This window comes from Polistes canadensis, unplaced genomic scaffold (assembly GCF_001313835.1).
Source record: "Polistes canadensis isolate GaletaPanama2010 unplaced genomic scaffold, ASM131383v1 scaffold_138, whole genome shotgun sequence".
NCBI lineage: Eukaryota > Metazoa > Arthropoda > Insecta > Hymenoptera > Vespidae > Polistes > Polistes canadensis.
In genome coordinates, this window is record NW_014569685.1 from 42,090 (window position 1) to 65,068 (window position 22,979).

General features: G+C 36.1%; 1 protein-coding gene across 3 annotated transcripts in view; it reads right to left on the bottom strand.

Moving 5' to 3' along the window:
- Positions 1 to 1,176: 1,176 nt before the first annotated feature.
- Positions 1,177 to 22,979, bottom strand: part of LOC106788367 (serine-rich adhesin for platelets-like) — a 47,691-nt gene continuing 25,888 nt past the window's right edge. For all 3 annotated transcript variants that reach the window (XM_014751550.1, XM_014751551.1, XM_014751552.1), the window contains 3 exons: positions 18,515 to 19,162; positions 6,806 to 7,125; positions 1,177 to 6,677 (listed from right to left, as the gene is read on the bottom strand). In XM_014751550.1, coding sequence (XP_014607036.1) covers positions 2,376 to 6,677; positions 6,806 to 7,125; positions 18,515 to 19,162 — 5,270 coding nt within the window. In that variant the 3' untranslated portion in view covers positions 1,177 to 2,375. The remainder of the gene's footprint in view (positions 6,678 to 6,805; positions 7,126 to 18,514; positions 19,163 to 22,979) is intronic.

Genomic DNA, 22,979 nt, shown 5'->3' on the forward strand with positions numbered 1-22,979 from the left:
AAAAAAAAAAAAAAAAAAAAAAAAAAAAAAAAAAGAAAAGAAATATAAATAAATAATTGCGATAAATAGTAAAAAATAAACAAATTTGGCATATGAATTTTATCTGTTGAGATTGAACCTCCCTTTTGTTTTTCAATGAATTTCCCCTTCGATGTTTGATTTATCATTAATTAAATATATTATCTTTGCTAAGATAAATATTCGTTAAAGTTATATTTGCAAGTTAATAATACTTTTATTTAAAAGAAAAGTAGTAACTTCGCAACGAACATATTCATTTAATTAGTTTCTAAAGTTCGTGTTCTCAAACGAATGAAACTAATTCGTTCGCATTAACTACCTTACCTTTAAAATATAAAGATTAGAAAAGCGAAGATTTGTTTTCTTTTGTTTGCAACGTCAAATAAAAAGAAGAATACGCACGTGGATGACCGTAAAGATGATAACATACATTTGGAATGTTAAAACGTGGTTAAAACAAAAATATGAAAGTGATTATTTTTTTTTTCATTAAAAGACAAGACAAGACAATTATTATATCAGTTCATTAAAAGAGAATAAATAATTTAACGATGAATTATTGCACGACTTATTTTTAACCGCATTTTACACGTGGAGCATATAATTTTACATGGAGGGGATTATACCTATTACAACGATTAAATCAAACTTTTATTTATGTAAGGGGCTCAACAAAAGTAAAGATAAAAAAAAATTGTTCACGATCACAAACGACACACGATTTTTACTTGTACGTCATCGGTTCTTAAAAAAGAATAAAAGAATAAAAAAATAAAAAAAGAGAGAGAGAGAAAAAGAAAATAGATAAGGGGCAGACAGGCAAAAGGGGGTTGTGTTTTTAAGAGCTTCTCGTTAAACTCATTAAACGATATATTCGACGACTGGCGTGTGTGACTTCGTATTGTTTGGATTTATTTAATAATATATATGGTATCACAATAAATCATAAAGGTGCTGTACACAGATGAATAGTACGTGTGGGGTGTGTGTATGTGTGTGTATTTAATACGATGACAAAGCTATATAATATTATATTTTTCTCCTTCTTCTTAGTATACTCTTCTCTCGACTCTCCCCTTTTCTCTTCTTCCTCGCACCCTCCCAACCTCTCTCTCACTCATCAGAAATAGGAACAAACAAAAATAAATATATGCGTTTTTTTTTTTTTTTTCATAAAATACGACGACTAATCTTTATCAATTATATAATGCACATATAAAATTAAAAAATATAAAAAAACCGTCCGGTCTCGTTTATATACGTTAAGAGCAATAATATTATACTGGCGACTTATTCGATATCGTCGATTTTATTAGCGTATGAAAGTGCGATGCGTTAAGCTTATTATTCTCCATCATTTTCTTGTCATTGTTAATAATATACGACAATGTTTTATCTTCGCTAAATTTCATCGTAGGACATACGAGTTTTGTTAGTTCTTCTGCTGTGAACTACGGGCAGGGGGGCCATTTTACGAGCACCAGATGACTTTTCGCAATCCTTAGATGGATCACGAGATAATTACGATAAAATCACTTCGAAAACACATCTGATTATTTACACAACAAAATTATTCAGAATCTTTTCTCTGTTTCTCTTCTTTGTCAATCTTTCTTTCTTTCCTGTTTCTCTCTCTCTCTCTCTCTCTTTCCATCTCTTTCTTTCGTCCTTTCATTCAAAGATACATTCATACAATTATCACGCTCACACAAAATCTTTCCCGTTGTTCTTTTACCCTCGATTGGTTCATCTTTTTTTTCCTTCTATTACTTTTTAATTTTTTTTAATTTTTATTTATTTATTTTTTTTTTATTTTTTTTTTAATTTTCTTTTTCTTTCATATATAATATTTCATTGTTTTCCATCCTCACCGATTTAGATATCTAATTGGGTAATCCTTTGCGGCACGCAACCGAAACACGGTTGGAAAAGCTAAGAGTAATAATAATATGCGATAAAATTTCTTATAGTTGTGTATGTCGTTTCTTAGTCACAAGATAAAACAAATCCAATGTGGGTTATTTTTTTTTTGCTTTTTTTCTCTTCTTTCTCTGTGTGTGTATTCCATTACATATATATATTATATATATATATATGTTATATTTACGCGTAGGTAGAGTAAAAATGTTTTCCTTCGATAAATGTTCCTTAAAACGCTACCAAAGGATTATGGGATCTTATTTAAATCCTCTTCGTGAAAAAAAAAAAATAGTAAGAAAAAGAAAAGAAAAATGATTAGTAGTATATAACGATAACGATAACGATAACGATCCGCCTAATTTGAAAAGGATCCGGGCTCGTATTATAATAATTAGCGGATCCATACAAGATATGCTCTTTTATCGTAGAGCCATTCAATCGGCACTCGAGATCAACTGATTATCGGTGTGTGCGACTACAGGAGACAAATCTTTTTTAGGTACGTCATCCTCGTTTTTACTATCTGTATTTATTATCGTCGTCGTCGTCGTCGTTGTTGTTTTCGTGATTTCGGCGTTATCCGCAGTACCATTTTGCATTACTTTCACTTTAGTCGTCGAGGATGATTTAGTAGCACTCGACGACTGTCCAGACGAAACTTTAGATGTAACTTTTTTAATTGGCGAGTGTCCTGACGTTGATGTTGTTGTGCTAGTTAATTTTTGACTCGATATACGTTTTGTTGTATTAGAATTAAGGGTTGTTGCAGCGGACATAGAACGAGTTGTTGTTTTAGTTACTGGAGAACTCGTAGTACGAGACATAGAGATTTGCTTGTTAGCAGTCTCTTTGATTTGTTTGTCGATCATTGGTGATTTTGCTGAAGAAGTACGCGACGTCTTGGTCGTGTTATTACTAGTCGCAGTTGTTTTAGATTTCGTTGCATTTGATAAACCAGCACCACTCGTTGCATTCGTACCTGCTGATTTAGCAGGTGATTTAGCTGCCGTTGTAGCGGAAGTAGGTCTTGATTTGCCGATCGTCGTTGTCGTCGTCGACGTTATCGCGGTAGTCGATGTTCGCGAACCCATCGTAGTTTTACTTGCACTTGTTTTAGCTGAAGCAGAGGTGCTAGTCGATTTGGTGGTAGCAGCAGCAGCTTTTGTGGTTGTCTTACTCAAAGATTTAGCATCGCTACTAGAAGTAGATTTCTTTTCAACCGAGCTAGTAGTAGTACTTCTCGCCGAAGCTGGTAAAGGCTTTGATTTCGTTTGGGCACTGCTTGGACGCGCAGCAGTCTTCGTCGTTGACGATGTCGTTGTTGCCGATGTTTTGCTAGCCGTCTTCGTCGTTGTTGTTAATTTTGCTGCATTAGTAGAAGTTAAAGATTTAGTGGGCGCCGTATCCAGATGTTTAGGACGAGCAGCTACACTTCCAGTCGCTTTCTTCGTCGTCGCTGTTGCTGCTGTCGAACTTGAAGATTTGGCCACCAAAGTGACATTCTTAGAGGGCGAAGTTGGAGTAGACTTTGGTGGTGCAGCTTTAGTACTTGAGCTGCCAGGCTTCGTTGATCGAGTCGTCGTAGGCTTTACTTTGGTTTTGTTGCTGCTTGCGTTAGTAGCAGGTGTTGCTGCTGTGACTGTTCCTGCAGCTAAAGCTGGTCTCACTTTTCCTTCTTCTACTTTTAGAGGTTCTTCAACTTTTAGAGGTTCTTCGACTTTTAGAGGTTCTTCGACTTTTAGAGGTTCTTCAACTTTTAGAGGTTCTTCGACCTTTAGAGGTTCTTCTACTTTCAAAGGTTCCTCTACTTTTAAAGGTTCTTCTACTTTTAAAGGTTCGATCACTTTCTGTTCTTCTACATCCTGCACCATCGTTGCCGGTACAGCCTCAGTAATGTCTACAGTTTTAGCAATATTAACAGGCTCTGCAATTTCTGCAGTTTCTATCATTCCCATGGTGGTAGTAGTATCTACGGATTTGGTCATTTCTATATTTTTCGCAGATTCCTCGCTCTCTTCGATTCCCGTAGAAAGGACAGTTGTCTCGGTATCTGTAGGCGTTGATAAGGGTTTTTCTAGTTCGAAAGCATCCGAAGCTTTTTCAATTACAATATCTTCTATGGGTGTCACAAGTTCTGTAGGCTTTGACAACTCTGTCGATTCTGTAATACCAACTGATTCTGTAACTTGTACAATTTCGACATCTTCCTTAGCTTCTAATGCTTCTTCTTCTTCTCCCTCTTTCGTATCTAAAAGTAAGTTTTCTTCGACAGCTTCTTGTACAACTGACTCTTTATGTTCGACAATGTTTTCGTTCATCATTTTATCTTCGATGCTTGGAGTCAATTCGGCCATTGGAGATTCCTCGGGTGTAAAATTTTCAGGCTCTAATTGTTTTTCTAAACCTGTAAATTCTTGTATAGATTCTGACAAATTTAACGCAACCGTATCATCGACTTTTTCAAATTCATTAACGTCGACTTCCATTTTGTCAGTAGATTTTTTCTCTGTAATATCATCGAAAGAATAAGATTGAGGATATTCGTCAGTTTTGTTTTCTTCGATGTTATCTATTATAGGCACTTCAGTGGTAGTTTCGTTAAGTTTTGACAAATTTTCAGTAGGTCGATCATTTTCGGAGACTGTCTCCGAGGCAAGCGTTGGTAGAAAAGAAGATGATTCTTTTTGATGATTCTCCGTTGAATCGGGTTGCTGCATTATTAGGTCCTTTGAATCATCTAATTCTGGCAAATCTAACTCAATCGTATCATCGACTTTCATATCGTCAGTAGATTTCTTTTCTGAAGAACTTTCCCACTCCATATGAATTTGTTTGTCATCCGTATTAATAATACATACGGATTCATCCATATGTTGCGATGGTTTCTTACTAATATCTTCGAAAGAACAAGATTTAGGATATTCGTCGGCTTTGCTTTCTTCGATGTGATCTATTGTAGGAACTTGAGTAGTAGTTTCGTTAAGTTTTAACAAATTTTCAGTAGGTCGATCATTGTCGGAGACCGTCTCTGAGACAAGCGTTGGTAGAAAAGAGGCTGATTCCTTATAACAATTCTCCGTTAAATCAGGTTGTGGTTGCATTGGAGAATCTTCTAAAAGTGATTGTTTCGATCCGATATCGGACATAACTGGTTCTTCGGTACAAAACGGATTGACGGAACTCTCACTTGGTTGAAATTCTTGAACCTCTGAGCATAAGTTAAAAACCATAATAGGACGTTCTTCCTCTCCTGTAGTTAATTTGAGATTTTCCATGGAAGAGATTAGACCGTTTTTCAAAGGTTCCGCAGATGTTTCCACGAGTTCCGCCGTTTCGATCGAAGACATACACGAAGGATTTAATTTTGACGATTCATCGATCGTAGATGACAAAAAGTTGTATTGATCTTGGGATATCGTAGTATCTTTGAAAATTTCCGATTGAATTAAATCCGTTGCAATTTCGACTGATTTATCTACGATAAGCTCGCTGTTGTCCTTGCCCAAAATAATATCGTCGTTTGCCGCGATATCTTTTTCATCGTCGACGTATTCCGCTTCTTTGTGAGTTTCCGCTCGTTCGGTTTCTTTTTCTTCTTCCTCTTCCTTTTCTTTTTCCTCTTCTTCTTCTCGTTGTCCAACACTCATCGCCTCTTCCTTATTTTCTAACAAATCGAAAGATTTATTATCCTGTTTTTTCGAAAAATCGTGCTCGAATGATGTATCGAGTGGAGACGACGACGGATGATGCTCCAATTCAACTTGAATAAATTCTGTATTTTTCGGTTCAACAGAATCTTGAAGCTTTAGGAAAGTGTTATTATCGTCCTTTGACAATAAAGATGACGTTTGCATTTCATTAGAATCTCCGTTTGATAATATATCCAATTCAATACGACGTCCCAAATCCGTCGCTTTTGGGGACTGGAAGGAAGTTTGTATTTCGGAAGAATAATTTTCATCTTCTAAATCTTCATCGCTTAGATCATGAACAGCATTTAAATCGACTTCTTTATTAAACGCTGCTTTGAAATCGCACGGAGTATAAGAAATTGTCATTGGATTATCTCTATTATAAATATCGCAATCGGAATCCCCAAAGGACTCTTCTCCCATCGTTGAGATATCAGTTTTATGTACATCTGTACTTGTTGTACATAAAAAGTTTATCGTATCATCTCCATATTCGGCTTTGGTGGAAGAGATTTCAGATTCGTCTAGACCAGCGGCGGCGGTAGCAGTTGCGGTTGCTGGGTTCATTATTTTCTGTTGTTCCGTATAAAAATCATAATCGGAATGGGCTGCATGATTGCCATTAGACGATGATTCTTTTTCATCGATTTCATGAGGCCTAGCAGATATTTCCTCGTCAAATTCTTGTTGGCTCGGTATCATTATATCGTCCATCATTGTTGTTTTCATAGGAGAGCCTGCAACGAAACTATCATTTATCGCCCTGATTTTAACCGTACACTTTGGCGACGAGACCGGAACAAATTCCGCCGCGTTAGGATTCAGTTGAGAATCCATATTTTTTTCTTCCTCTTCTTCTTCTTCTTGTTTATTATAATATTCTTCCTCTTCTTCTCGTTTATACTCTTCCTCCTCCTCTTCTTCTCGTTTATACTCTTTATCCTCGTCGCTTCCTTCGTTTCTTTTTTCTTCTTCTTCTTTTTCTTCTTTCTTTTCAACTTCGTTCAGGAACGCGGAGTCAATTCGTTTTTCTTCGATGCCAATCTGAAAATATACAAAAAGAAAAAATAATTAGATTGAAATTTTATGTACATCGCGTTAGATGAAATTGATTTTTTTTAATAAAACAAATTCGATGAAACACATATGTTTCAATCAGTCGTTCGTCTTACATCAGTGTTACTAAGCTCGGGTAATACTTCTTCCCCTTTTTGACTCTCGCATTCGCTGCTACTGCTGCTGCTTCTGCTGCTGCTGCTGTTATTATGCTCGGATGTTGGAAACCGAGATAATTCTTCTACGTTATTATCTTCGTCGAGGTGTTCAACGTTCTTAATTTCGTTGTCGTTCTTTATTTCGCGGAGCTCTTCGGAAGTTGCAGCAGTATCTTTCTCTTTGTTTGGCCCAACGCGATAGTAATTCCACTCGTCCTCGGAATCCTCGCTATCCGCTACATTATCCGCTTCGGGTAACAATGCATGCTGAAGAGCTTCTGCAATAGGAATAAAAACGAATTAACAATCGATATATATATGCTATAGTTAAGATTTAACCTTTCATGGAGTATTAATTGTAATAACATAATTATATATTCCAATAGTAATAGTATATGCTACTACCTTGAAATCATGTAATTTTCGTCAAACACATTTTTTCTATTACCAATAGCAATCGAATATTAGATTTAAATGCATACGAATATAATAGCTTATATTTACTAAATATTACAACAAATTTTTAATAGGGTGAAACGAAAAAAACATTTTCAAACTGAATAATCTAATAAAATCTAACATATATGAACATACGCCTACACATATACATATATTCAACAATGAAATGTAGAAAGTTAAAGAGATGAGTTTTTTTTCGTTGCTTTTACAAGACGTAATGCATTTCATAAGAACAGTGATACGGTAGGGTAAAGAATCCTACACTATTTAATGCACGGCTGCACTTGTATGCACATAATACGCATCTTACATATCTCGAGAATAAAAGGATTTATATTTTCCAAGAAACCATATAAATAATGAATTCATCTAAACCACTACCTGTTCACAAACTTTACACAATGTCTCAATTTAAAATCATCGCGATAATTTTTGTTATATTCGTAATAAAAGATAAATTTAAAATAGAAGTAAGAAGAGTTATTCGATGAAATCTAGGATTGGACGACGACGATGCAACGACGCTAGCAGCAAGCCGAGAACCCAGCAGAGAGCCACGCCTTATTATCGAAAAAAAAAAAATCGAACAACTACAAATCGACGAAAAAGAAATTCGTCATCCTTTTTAAATCTCACTAAAAAAAGAATCTAACTTAGAGTTTAAAATTAAACGACGAGATTTTTTCTTTTTTTTTTTTTTTTAAACTAACACATTATTTTCACCACAATAGTCACCCTTTATTACTCAATAACGAATCTATTCGCAACCTTGGAATCGTGATGTGAATTAACGTAGTAGAAAGAGTACTCTGACCGAGAATACCGATAAAAAATTAAAAAAAAATAAAAAAGAAAGCGAATTGACTAAAGTCTAGACAGAAATATCTCGATTCTTGGCACAGAGGAATGAGTACGATAAACGATCGATTGACCTTTTAAAGGTAACACGAGCAACCACCACCACCACCACCACAACCACCACCACTACCCACCACCATCATCCATCACTTTCTTTTAGTAAGTTTAATATGTAGTCATAGTCTCGGGGAATACGCGATAACGAATTCGAATGACATGTAAAAACGTATTACTACTCACAATGTAATTCGAAGAGTATATCAACGAGTATAAGAGAGACAGGTAGAGAGAGAGAAATAATGAAAAGGAGAAGGGGAGAGAGAAAGATAAAGAGAGAGAGAGAGAGAGAGAGAGAGAAAAAAAGAAAGAGAGAATGATATAACTCCTCGGGAGGAACGATCAGCAGAACACTAAGAGAGGAACTACGCCCGTCAAGAGATGCATTATCGATCTAGTCTGGAGCCACCTTCTCTAGCTCCGTCCCTGGCACCACCCACCTGTGCACCACCGTATAGCAACAGTCGCACCTCATTTCCCGTAGGAACTACCACCCATGTCCCAGGGATTGATCCTTATCGAAGAGATGCGCAGCAACCTATTGTTGGAGGTTTTCTTTTTTTCCCCCTCCCCTTCCTCGCCTACCACCAACCCTTTTTCAAAATGACCTTTTCCATTACCAAATTATAATTATATATATCTATAATCTCTAGAGTCGCGTGTACAGTAATTCTATTATACTGTTATCATAGATATATATAAAAGACACATAATATAATATACAAATGCGTTTGAAATAATAGAATTACGTAGAAAGAGGATAAATGAAAAGCTTCTCCCTGCGGTCCCAGACAGAAAAGAAAGTAATCATGAAAATCCTTCGTGTGTAGGGCGGAAAGGGAGGGGCAGGCACTCCTAACGGCAGCGTAGGGCTTAAAATGCTCCTCCTCGTCGTCGTCGTCATCGTCTGTGACGTATGCTTGGAGAAACAGGCTTAAGGGATGTTTAAAAAAGGAACCGCCCACGCGAAGAACACATTCGCTTAACTCGTTATCCGACTCTTAATTTCAACTTCTCTGTATAACTACTACTATCATCATCATCACCACCACCACCACCACCATTGCTACCACACAAATGCGATAACATGTATATGTTATACTTTTCTATCGATTCGAGAGTTATCTACTAACTTCTTTTCTTTTTTTTCCTCTTTTTTTCTAGATACGAAGGAAAAATTGTTGTAGGAATTTCGAAGAAGCGACTAATAAAACTGCACAAGTGTATCAAAGATATATATATATATATATATATATATACCTTTGATATACCTCTATGTATATAGATATATATACCTTCGCAATGATTTATAGTCTATGCTATTATGGAATACACCGAGAAGCCATAAAATATCGTCGTCTATAAGGCACTCCTTCCCTCCCCCTCTCACTCCCACCACCTTCCGTTGTTTCTTTTTAACTGGCACGCATGTCGTTAACTAGATTTTAATGCGCGTGACACGCGTGGGAAACAAAATACAAATTACAAGATTATGTTGTTTACATTCTTCTTAGTTAAATGAAAATAGGGATAGAATTTTGTTATATTATTTATTTTTATATTGTATACCACTTATTTACATATATGCGTATATATATTATCAACATCTACTTCCGTTTCTTTTTTATCTTATCGATTGGCCAATTTGATCGATGATGTCTTAACCCTTCGAGGTCACAAAATGTCGTATTTATTACGTACTTATCGAGTTTTTATCTCCCTTTAACGAGATCGATTATAATAGTCATGTAGGAAAAGGGAATGGGAAAGGAGAAAGGAAGAGGGAGAGAATAAGAGGAAGAAAGATAAAATGGCTCGTTTCGTCTCTTTCTTTTGTTTGTACGTATAGTATACACCCAGCCAAGAAAGAAAAATATACGAGGAGGGGCTCGTTGAAAAAGGGCTCTCCTCTCTCTCATTCGGTCCTTTTATTTGACTCCTCCCTTTTACCATTTTCCCCGAGTTTCTATGTTTCAATGCAATGTGTATCGGTCGCGCGTGCGGAGAGTGTAAGGCTAATTTTAAACTAACATCAAGAAGGAAGAAAGGAAGGAAGGAAGGAAAGAAAGAAAGAAAGGAAGGAAGGAAGGAAGGAAGGAAGGAAAAAAGAGAGATTCAAATATTTCAATAGCGTTTTTCATTCAAAAAGTTAGCCCTTTTTTTCAATCCATTTATATTTTTTAATCTTATTCTTTTTCCTTTTCTTTCTTTTCCTTCTTTCTCTTGTAATTAATTTGCAAAAAGTATCCGAAAGAAAGAAAGTACAAAAAATTTCGACGAAAATCAAAAGATTCGATGTCGGTCAGGCAACGACGTTGTTAAAAGCGTGGAAGAGGGTATTCTAAATTTAGAGCAAAGCTCGTCTTCGTGAAATTCCGCGAGTACTGGTCGCAAATAAAGATCCTCCTCCTCTAAATGATGAAATCAAATGGAATATACAACACTACCACCAACCATCGCCATAACCCCTTCTCGTCTCGAGATATGTCCACGACGATCACCAACTTTCTCTTTTAATGAAAATGAAAATAAAAAAAGAGGAAAGGAATGAAAAAAAAAAAACAAAAAAAGAAAAAGAAATAATGGCCGACGCCATTGGATTCTCGTCTGACGAAGTCCGGTTTCGAATTCACAAGAGAACAAACAAACACACACTGATATAACGGAAATTCGTAAAGGTACCATTTGAAGGCTTTCTATATGTAACATATAAGAGTACCAATGTATTAAAAATGGCTTTTGATCTATACGAAAGAATAACCCTTTTCTTTCGATCCCTTCCTTCTTTCATTACTCTCTCTTTGATGTGTGTATGTACACATTTAAGAATACGTACGTTTAGAAAATGATAAAAAAAAATCTACTTATTTTGTTGACTCTATCGATTGGTAATTAATTGAGATTTTTGTATTGAAAGTTATGCGTATACGAGAAGTAGTTGAAAAGTTAAATTGAAAATTTGCCTAACCACCAGAGACGTTTGGGCATTCTTAATTCCATATCTGTATATTATTTTATCATTTATACAATTTCGAAATTATCTTCCGACCGATTGAAAGAAAATGATCGAGGAATAAATGCGCGGGTGAAGAAAGAAAGAAAAAAAAAAGGAACCTATTTGAAATAAAGTTGTCAAGAAAAAAGGGAAGAAAAAAAGATCACGCGATTTTCCATGCGAATCAACGAAACGTTACGACCACTCACGAGACCCCCGATAACAATGATTATGGGAAGAGTTCTCAAGGAACTAAACTATCGGGTTTGTGCTGCTCGAACAATGCATGCACTGCCATTAACGTTTATCGAAAACGTCTTTCTTTTGCTGTACCACCATCACTACCAACCAACCAACCAACTCAATAACCAAGTACAACAAAGAAAAAAAAAACTTGTCTCGAAAGAGAGATATCTTTATCTTAACATTTCTATGTCCCCTTCATTGAAAACTTAAAATTCTATTTGTGTTTTTCAACGGAAATGTTTTTATTCAAAATTAATAATAATAGTAATATAATATCAACACACGCAATGAAAAGATAAATTTATTATAGTAATATCTCATTGGATTCGTTTCATAGCATATATACACCATACATATATATAGTTGATTATTAATCGCTATCGAAGGAACGTTAATTGACGACAATAAATTTCATTGGCGTTGGGAATAGGATAGAATAGAGAGAGAGAGAGAGAGAACGCAAAAATAATGTCGTCGCCGGTTTGTAATGCGCAGAAAAAGAACGCATGTGGGGCTCTATTTAAAAAACAAGATCTATCTTTCTAAACCCTCCCTCCCTCCTTCCCTCCTTCCTTCCTACCCACCCTCATAACGTATAACAAATAAAACGAATGGAGACGGTTTTTTTGGTCGTTTTAAAATCGCCAGTTACCATATTGTTTTTCTTTTATATATCTTTGTTCTTTTTTTTTTCTTTTTTTTATTTAAAAGATACAATGAGAGAAAAAAAATGTATGTATAGATAAACGAAAAACTTGCTAGTAACTCGGTTTGTACTTATACAATAATCGACTGAAAAACGATATCTCTTATACGTGCATTTATACGACATATGCGAGATAATAAAAAGACGATATAAATATGTTGGGAAAAGTGTAAAAGCACCGAGATAAAGGGGTGCTTAAGGAATTTGTTAGAAAAAGACGAGTCCGGTCGGCAAGCCCAATAATAGCAGAGACGATGTTAAAAATAGAATATATATGTACTCGAAGTAGTTTACTGATACGGCGTGAATTGCGTGCAACACTGGCGGAGGTTCGTTCGATCGGTGCTTCTTCTCTACGAAGGGCTGTTTCTCGTTCGTATTAAGAGAGAATGAGAGAGTGAGAGAGAGAGAAAAAGAGAGAGAGAGAGAAAGAAAGAGCATCACGCGCCGAGAATAGACATCGTGTAACCTTGAAGGAACGTGCATATGAAACGAGGAATCTTCTTTGGCGTTCTTTCTAAAGTTTGCATTTTGGTCATCGACACTTTGAGATCCTAAAAAATGTATATAAGAAAAGAATAATATAAAAGTAATAAATATTTTTTCTTATCCTCGGACATAAATGGATTTTATCGATTAAACGAGTTTGTTGATTATATAAATAAGAATGTTTAGCGGTGGCTCGTGCCAAGATCGTTCGGACAACGGTATTTGTTAAGTAATGATACTATGTTGACGACAATGACGACGACGACAACGACAAAGATCATAACGGCACGAGGATCGAGACAGAGTGTCGTCCGAGAAGCATCGATGCATCTCTAAGATGCACCCGTAACTCGATAATTCGTTTAGCTTCTTCTAAGTATATCGATGAAAAGTAGTCGGACGATATATATCCAATTACCTTCTCTTTTCCCGCCATTAAGGTCACACGTTTTATGTCTATTACATATGTAACATCGAACCATGACTAATGTAAGAGAGAGAGTCCTAAGAGTTGCTTCACCTGGTTGAAGAATTCAACATTTTTTTCGACAGGTGTTTTTGGAGTGGGCGACACGAGGATCAATTTGTTTGTTTTTTTCTTCTTATTTTTATTTTTTTAACGATGTTATTCATATCTTCGAACGGAATAGGATAATATTAATCTTTTCTTGATAATGTGACTTTTGGGACACCGCGTATATACCCACCACCCGGCTATACACACACATATCCACATATTATGTGTATGTATATGTATATATATATATACCCTCTTTATATATATAAATAAAGAGACCCGTTGTGGGAGCCAGAAGACCATCATCCATAATATGCACGACGAACGTGCACTACTAACTGCAGATGGATTATTATTATTATTATTATTATTATATATATATATATCTATTCAAAAAGATGAATATCTAGCATGATTATTCTTTTTTTTCTTTTCTTTTATTAATTTGTTTTCTTGGCGACGTCAGCGATTCTGATAAGAAAAAAAACAAAAGAAAAAGTAAATGAACCGTTTCGATTCAAATACTTTTATGCGGTTTATGCAGAGAGAGAAAAAAAAAAAGGAAATTGGAAGAAGTTGTTGCGCGTACCAAGAGAATTCTTCTTTTTTCGTTGAATCATACAAAATTAAAATAATCATTCTTTCGTGCGCTTTTAAAAATCGTACATGATTTTGTGGTTATAGAAGAGATCGTGGTGGATCAATCGTTTCGAAGAATTTTTTACTCGACGATCGTTGGTATTAATGGCCACGGCAAAAAAATCCCGTTTATAAGTTTTTCGTTGCACATATATCCGTTTCTTTCGAATGCATCATAACACAACTTATATATAAGTAAGCAAACGCGAATAAGCACCTACTTTTTAAACATATGAATCATATTAGAAATTAAATGATTCATTTAGTTGTATATATGTATTTGAGTTATATTTACATTTGACATAGTAACCAAGAGATTTTTTTTTCCAATTATTTGAGAAAAATTACGCTATATACATATATATATATAAGTTCTCAGAAAAAAAAAAAACAAAAGAACAATGGAAGGACGATTAAACATATTCCGACAGTCTTTTTAAAATCTTTTTAGATAATTCGTAGGTGATATGTTTTAAGATAATTTTTTTTTTTATATAATCTCATACATTTCTCTATTTAATGCGAGATATTGCGTATTATAAGATGCCGCCATGGTTGGCAACGTCGCACGTCGTCGTTTCCTGTCTCTCTCTCTCTCTTTCTCTTTTTCTCCTTCTCTATTTTACTATTCGCGCGAACCCTACGGTTTATACGATATTACGAAAAAGTAGAAATTCGAGACGTTCTTCTAAAGATAATTTAAGAGAAAATAGATTCTTCTTATTATAAAACACCTTGACGAAACAACACTCTTTAGATTAATGTGCTCCACCAAAAAGTAACAACGCTATAATTATATTAGATAATTAATATAAAAAAAAAGAAATAAAAATGTGAAGATTACATTAAAAAAAAAAATAAAACAATTACACGAAAAGAAAAGAAAAATAAAAAATATGGGTTACTGAAAAAGTATGACGCATATATCCTCACCTCATCATAGTCATGGCAAACTAAAGGAAGATGTGTATATATGTATATCGTCGTATATTCAAGGCTAACAATTGTGAAGTAGTCACCACATTGTATTGAGCTGGCTTGCTCGTACGTGCCAGCACGCGCCTATGAAAAGCTTCCATTGTATATTTCGTCGAACGTGTCGGTGGAGAGTACATGAATCCGTACGATAAGTACGTTCTTTTTGCGATAGGAAACATCAACACAAGCTGAGAGATAAATGGCAAATGCACTCACACGTGGGATAGTGAGAGAGAGAGAGAGAGAGAGAAAGAGAGAGTAGTACGATGAAATAAATAGATCGCGACCGACGAGGGTCATTAATTTATATTTCGAACCTGTTGTACTTCTTATAATATAAAATCAACGAAATTATTCTATCAAGATTTGATGATTTTAAGAACGACGACGAAAGTTAATTTGTAAGAGATGTCCAACATTTGATAAATTATAGATAGCGAAACATTGAATTTTGTTCGTAAACAAACACACAAGTTATCATTCGTATTTTTAATACGGCGAATTAGCTTTTTTGTTTTAAAACGCTTCACACATAGCATATATATGTAATAAAGTCAATAAATACAAAATGAACGAATTTTCGAATTATCGAAAAAAAAAAAAAATATGATCATTTAACGATATATCCCCGATGTAAACACGATAATGCAAAGCTTTGTGTTGTCGGTTGTTGGAAAGAAAAGAAAATTCCAAATAACTTAATTTCTCTACGCGCTAGCATAAATCCTTTGGAGAAATTAAAAAGGCCTAATTCCCCCCCTTTATTCCGAATCCTATGCATACAATTATAAAGCGGCATCTTTCATTTGTTTTTTCTTCTTCTTTTTTTCTCTTTTCTCACGGTTACACCAACCGTGTCGGAAGAATAAAGAAAAGACGTTGCGACGTTGGCATCGTACGCGAAGTGCTACGCCTATGTGAACAGGGCGAGTTATAAAGAAAGGAGAAGAAAGGTGGGGATAGAGAAGGATAGAGAAAGAGAGAAAGAAAAAGAAAGAAGAAAGAAAATATAAATTACGAGAGAAAGATGAAGGAAAAAGATAATATAATGCAATTCCGTTAAGAGAAAGATAGTTTTCGCGAGCACCTGTCACCCCCGATCGAACATTCTCGAGAACTCGCCAGTGGAGGTTCTGATCGAGAGACGGAGAGTGCGCACCAACTTTTACTCTTTTTCTCTAACGACGACGACGACGACGACGACGAAGACTCGCCGGCCGGCATCCGTTCCAAATTTAAATTCGCAAGCTAGCTTTAGAAAGTTATGGTGGACGTGCTAGAAACGTACCTCACCGAACGTTTTTTCTTTATTTCTCTCCCTTGTTTCTTTTTGTACTCATTCTTTCTCTCTTTCTCTTTCTCTTTTTCTTTCTATTCCTTCTTTTATTCCGGCAAATGTAAAAAAAAAAGGGAATAATTGTAGGTTAAGAACGCTTTGAAAAATACTCACGAATCGTATCCTTTTTTATCACGACGTTAAAAAGCCACTAGAAACAATAAGGCGACAACAGGAAAAAAGTTGAAAACGAGACTTCTGACGAAACTTTAGTGTGAAAGACACTTTGAAAAAATACCACCGTAAAGAGGACTTCGAAAGAAGACGCACATTTGGTAGAACGTAAGAGCTTCGAAGAGACCAACTGCCGGAATCCCCCTCCTTACACCGTCTTGTCGCACAATCGTCGCGCAATCGTCGCGCACACGTCGCGCCACAGATTCTCATTGGTTTCGACCTCCCGGCTCGGCGACCAATAGCGCTCTCTGTCTCTCGTCTGGCCTGCGCGCGCATACGAAGCGCCGAATTCGATCGCGATCATTTCAAACGCGTTTTCTCATCCTCGATTATTTTCTTTTTTTTTTTTATCGATTCATGGACCACTTTTCGTCTACTCTCAACTGAACGTCCAATCAAATCGCGATATAAATTGGCTACTTCAACGTTTGTCTATTTCTATCGATTAAATTAAATTATCATATGATTAAATGTAAATAAACAAATTCGTTTAATTGATTCTTTTATGGTAATTAACGAAAATCAATGAAAATGATTGATCGGACTAACGTAAGAGAATGCGCTTAGGTATGTACGAGCTAGCGTCAAATTCAGGCCAACATTCCTAACCAAATATACGAAGCATCGTTGGTATTTCTAATACGACCAATAAAGTATCATTGTTAAGAGTAACAAAAATACAGTCGACTATTTAGAATTATATTAACAACATTGATCCAATTGATTTCCACGTAGGATTACGTCGATGACAACGTAATCTTTGAAATTCGTATCGATCAATATCAACGTTAGTGCGTAAAAAATTAACAGAAACAGAACAAGACGGAATTGATAATATGACGTTGCATTTTGTTTTTCTTTTTGACAAAGAGAATGCGGAAATTGGAATCGTCCGAGAAAAATAGATAGAACGACAAATACTTAAATGAATGATTGCCGATGAAGTTATATCGCTTATAGAAAATGTGGTTTCATTCGAGAGTAATTAAAAGCGAGTATCCATCCGTTCGTAGTTATGATGTGTCGACTAACGACCACTAGCAGTTAATGAAAAGAAAGAAAGAGCAAGAGATAAGGGAAAAGAAGAAGGCATTTGCGGTTTTTAAAAGAGAGAAGGCCAGAGCGTTGATCTGATTTGCGAGTCGGCGAACGACAATCAGTGCAGGAAGTGCACTGACTGGCACGAGCTGGTGAAAGTCAAAGTATAGGCGGAAAGTGGGCCGAATGCTTCGTCAAATATTAAGTTAGAAAAGTTTGGACGTCATTTTTATAAGGACAACGAACAAAATAATCCCTAAAAGAGTATATATATATATATATGGATTATAAGGTATCTTTTTTACATGGGAGACGAAATTTAGCGCGATTGTCTTGTACGTGTTATAAATATCACCCCGAGATGAGTTTAATTGTAAGAAAAGAATTAAAAAAAAAAGTAGATAGTTTGAATATAGGAATAAAAAATGGTTCTTTTCGAACGACTACGAGGACGAGGACGAGGACGAGGACGAGGACGAGGACGAGAATGAAGACGAAGATGAAAACGACGAGGACGGTGACACGACGGGCGTGTCGCTCGCTCTACCGTTTCTAAAATAAGTAACAACCCTCTTTCCAGTAGCTTCTCTCTTCGCATCGAAATAGCATCCAAAAGCATAAAATTTGTTCTTTTTAAGCGTGCACTCGGCGTTTCTCACTCGAGCTTGCCGGGACGGTGAAAGAATAAGAGCTATGCCTAACGCGAACGCGCGAACAATTGGAAATAATGAGCGAGACGAAAGTCGATATAAAACTTAACGGATTCACAAACGAAAGGCTAATGAGCCGTTGATGTAAATTTTTACCGGGAATATATATTAATATATATCTAGCAGATACGCGAGACTCTATTGCACGCTTAAGACAAGATTCATTTGCTGATGAATATTACCGTGACGAAAAGGGTCTAACGAAAATCTATACCTCAAATAGTTTTCATACAAACGAGTTCAAGCAGTTCGAACTTTGTTAAAGTTGATTAGCTTCGTCTGATTCTAGATTACATTCTTGATCATCGATCATTCATTAATATAATAAGAATTAGAAGAGAATGTTAACAGGAGGGAGAGTAAGGGTTTGGAATATTTTGGAAAGAACGATAAGGACGTACCGTTGATTTCACATTAAAGTACAAAAATGAAGTGTCGAAAGAGAAACAAAATAATACTTACTGATATCGTTGTTGGCCGACGAATCCTCGTCGTCAAGGGTCGTCGTTTCGAGAGTAACTTTGAGGTCTGTATTATCTTCCTGGAAATTGTTCTCGTCCTTAAGCATATTTTTGTCCCTCTGGGAAATGCCGTGCGAGAAATTGTCTGCAATAATAGGAGCATTGTCGAGAAGCGGATTTTCGAGAACATCGTCCACGTTGTCTGTATTATTCGCGTCATCGACAGCATCAACGTCAGTCTCTGGTCCAAGATCCTCGTAAATGTAATCCGCGGCATCGTTCTCTTCGTGTTTTCCATCAGCACCTCCACAAGTTATCTCATCGTGAAAACCACCGTCATCCATTGGCGTTTCATCCGATCCATTAGCGTGCATCTCTTCTTGATCGTTATCGTACGATTGCTGATGCTGCTGTTGGTATTGCTTCATCTGCTTAAAGAACATGCCATCGCTTAGATCCTTTTGTACGTATGGATTATTTAAGGCCATGTTTTTCATCGATTTCACGACAAGAACAGAATTTACGTCGGTCGACCTCGCTGCTATATCACTCGGTGCCGTTAAGAAGACTACAATCGCTGTAATATTGTCCAACGAGCCTGCGTGTTTGGCTGCTTTTATCAAGCTCGTTACAGCGTAATTTGGATCGTCTGGAAGAAAAACAGAGAAACAACTGGTATATATAAATATATATATATAACTTGAAGGCCAGCAAATACGATGAAAGTTAATGTAATACAACCACGAGGTACTTAGGTAAAGTGACTTAATTTANTATATATATATATATATATATATATATATATATATATATATACATATATATATTGTTGATTGGATTTCGTTTTATAAGTAATCTCTCGATTCGTTCACTTATCACCGACAAGCGTTTTTATTTACATCAACGCTTTGCGTTCATGTCTATTACGGAATATGTGCTATCGTTTTGATAACTGTGAATCATACTTTTCTCGGCATCGCGATTACGTAAATTCTAAGTTCATCGATGTTGACTGAATAACGGATTGTTATCCTTACAACGGCGACATAAATATTCTCTCTATATAAATAGATTCAACTTTACATTGAAAAACAACATAATAATCAAAACCATTGAATAGTCCAAAAGTGAAGTCTAAAATTCAATCGTTGTAACATTGTCAATCATCCGACCGACACGCGAAACCCGTTCCCATTTCTCTTTATAAACCCATTGAGCGAATACGTTTGAGGAGAATTATGATATTTTTCATTACGGTCACACATTCATAGACGACTACCACCGTGTGTTCCTGTTGTCAATAAAAGGCATACGTTTCGAATGGATTTTTCGATACAACGGCGATAACTCTAAGAGACTCGATGGGTGTTTGAGAAAATTCGAGGGATGGAAAAAAAATGTTCCTCCATAATCCGCACCCCGGCAACGTGCGGCCCTGATTTCAGGTGCATTGACCCACGCTGCACTCTTCGTTTCGACGCCTGCGTAGACGTTCTCTCTTCCTCCATTTCCATCATCTGTATCCCTCCCCCTTCTATCCATCCTCCTCCTACCAACCCCCTTCCCCTCCCCCTGCCGCCCTCTATCTCCACCTGTCTGTCTGCCTGCCTGCCTGTTTGTCTATCTGTCTCTTTCGTTTGTACACAGCTCGCTTTCCATCTGCTTTTCCACTCTCTCGCTCACGCTCTAGTGACTTTATTACGTTGCCAGAGAAGCAAGCAGCATCCATCCCTCATCAGATATTAATTCCCGTGACTTTCAGACGAATTTTCGCAAGGGCGCCACATCGACGACGACGACCACCATCATCACCACTACCACCACCACCACAACCACTACCATCACCATCCTGCACACTTGTTCTCTTCTTTTTCTCCCTTAACGCTGCTCGGTCTCTCCCACCCACCTCCTTCTTTTCTTCGATTCGATACCCAGACGATTTCATCCGCAGAAACGTTCGTTTTTAAGCGAGCCCGTCATCCTCGTCTGGCTGCACCCCTTTTCTATACCACCCTTTTCTATACCACCACCACCACCTACACCCTTTTCTATATAGATAAAAATATGAAAATCTTGGATAGACCAAAAGCAATCGTGCGAATTTCAAAAGAAAACGAAATTCGACGTTTCTATTTTTAACGATAAGTTTTAATCGCGTTGAATTTTATCTCTTTCTTTTCACCGTCCCTCCGTGTTCTTTTCTTTTTTTTTTTCTCTCTCTCTTTCGAAATATTTGTATCTCTGATGAAGTAATACTTTTTTCGTTTCTCCGTTTATTTAAAAAATATCTTCTACAGACTTTTCATTTCTCGTGCCTCCCTTGAATATTTTACTTGATTATTTCTATTAATAAGTATAATTGAATCTGACTCATGGCTATAATCATACCAATCACATCAGTTTCCTCGTACTCCGGACACTTCCTTTTCTGCGTAAGAAAGTGTTAGAAATGTTTTAGCGAAATAAGGAAAGAATGGGCGTGTACGATCATCTAGCGAATTAGAGTAATGTTAGACATTACGAGAATAGAATAATAATGTATTTCAAATTTAAACGCATTTAACATCGTTAATGCGAACGATTCAATAAAGATCCAACGCGTTATGCATTTATAACAATCTCTTATAATAGAATATTATTCATTTCAGGCTATCATAATTGACATTTTTTATCTACATAAAAACAAAGTTAGTTAATATTTAATGACATCGTTTAATGATTAATAATAAAAATGATGAGAAAGAATAAATCTTTCTATATATCGAAGTAAAAATATCCTTCCGTGCGCGGTAGAATGAATGAATGATTATATGAATGAGACTTTAGAAACAATGTCGATAACGTCCCTGCTGTCTTCTGGCATCTTGCCATTCATCCATCCATTCATCGAAAAGAAAAGTTTATGGTGAATTCATAAGAAATGATTGGAACGGTGGTGGATCTAGCGAATGCTAGGCTCGAAATGAAATCTTGGTGGATCCAGAGTCGAGTCGTAATTTATTTCACCATTAATAACAGCAACTTTCTTTTCTTTCTCCATTGCGAATTTTCTCCACTCCCTTTCTACATATTTTTCTTGTTAATCTTAACAATATAAGGAATACAAGGATGCACCGTGAAATATGTCTTTAATGTCATCTGAGAATTTATACATTGATGCGAATGAAAAAAGAAAATATTGTAATTGTATAAATAAAGCGAATTTTGAGAAATAACCCGCATTATCTTATTTATTTGCGATCACCGATACGAGGAACGGCAAGTTTCGAGGAGGAGAGGGGTCGCTGAACGAACATAAATGATTTCTCGACAGAGAAATCCTATCTCATGACTCACGTGGCACGATCTGACAAGACGTTTTGCTCGAACACGCCTCGCAGCTCGGCGTTCTTTTACGGAGCTCGATTTCGTTAAAAATAAGTTGCCATTTTTGGAAATCGATGAAGGACTTTTATCGACAGTCGCAATATAAACGAAACGTGATTCGTATAACGATGATGACGACGCGACAAACCAACCAACCAACTAAACGAGTGAACGTTCCAGACAAAAATATAAACGACTCCATTAAGAGTTAACACGTCATTTTAATTAAATCCACGCGATTAAATGTTCAGGTCAAGATAGTCTATCAAGATGTTTAAAAGATAAAGAATATCAATAAAGGCGACAGTGTAAAGATTAAAGTCTCAATTTCAGTATCGCAAATTAATACCAATTAAACATAAAAGGAAATAACTATACCAACCTTTTTCGATACATTCGAGAAATAGAGTAATTATGTTAATTGATCTGATTAACGCGACCTACACACTCTTTCTACTTATATATATACGAATCCTTTTTGTTCTTACATTCATACGGGACATTTATATTTTCAATAGATAACAAATCAAACGAATCATATTTAACAAAGATAGTTTTATTTAGTGAACAACGATTACCACCACCCTCTCTCTCTTTCTCTTTTTCTCTCATTTATTTTATTTTTATTTTTTTTATCGAAAACGATCTATATCAACAAGACTCATTCGTTCAGAAAACATCCTCAATGGTATTCCTTACGAAACACGAAGCGGAACACATCAGTCTGTCTATATTTTTACTAGAGGATCGTGGCTCGATTCGGATTCTATCCGAGAAACCACTGCTCCACCGCGCAACTCGCTCTTTACGAAGGAGTTTAAATTACACGGAAATATTAGATTACGCGGCAACCGCGATATTACGGCAGAGGGTAGACAATGAAGGAGGAAAGATGTTATTCAAAAAGCACTCGGGGGAGTACTCTAGACGATACGTATACTCTTCTCGCTTGTCCACTTTCTACCAAGTCCCTTATAGGTAAAAGATATGCATTTACAGATGCATACAATATTATATTATATCTAAGTGCATCCAATTTTCAATTTCGTTAGATATAAAAATCCATACACATCCATATATATATATATATGGATATATAT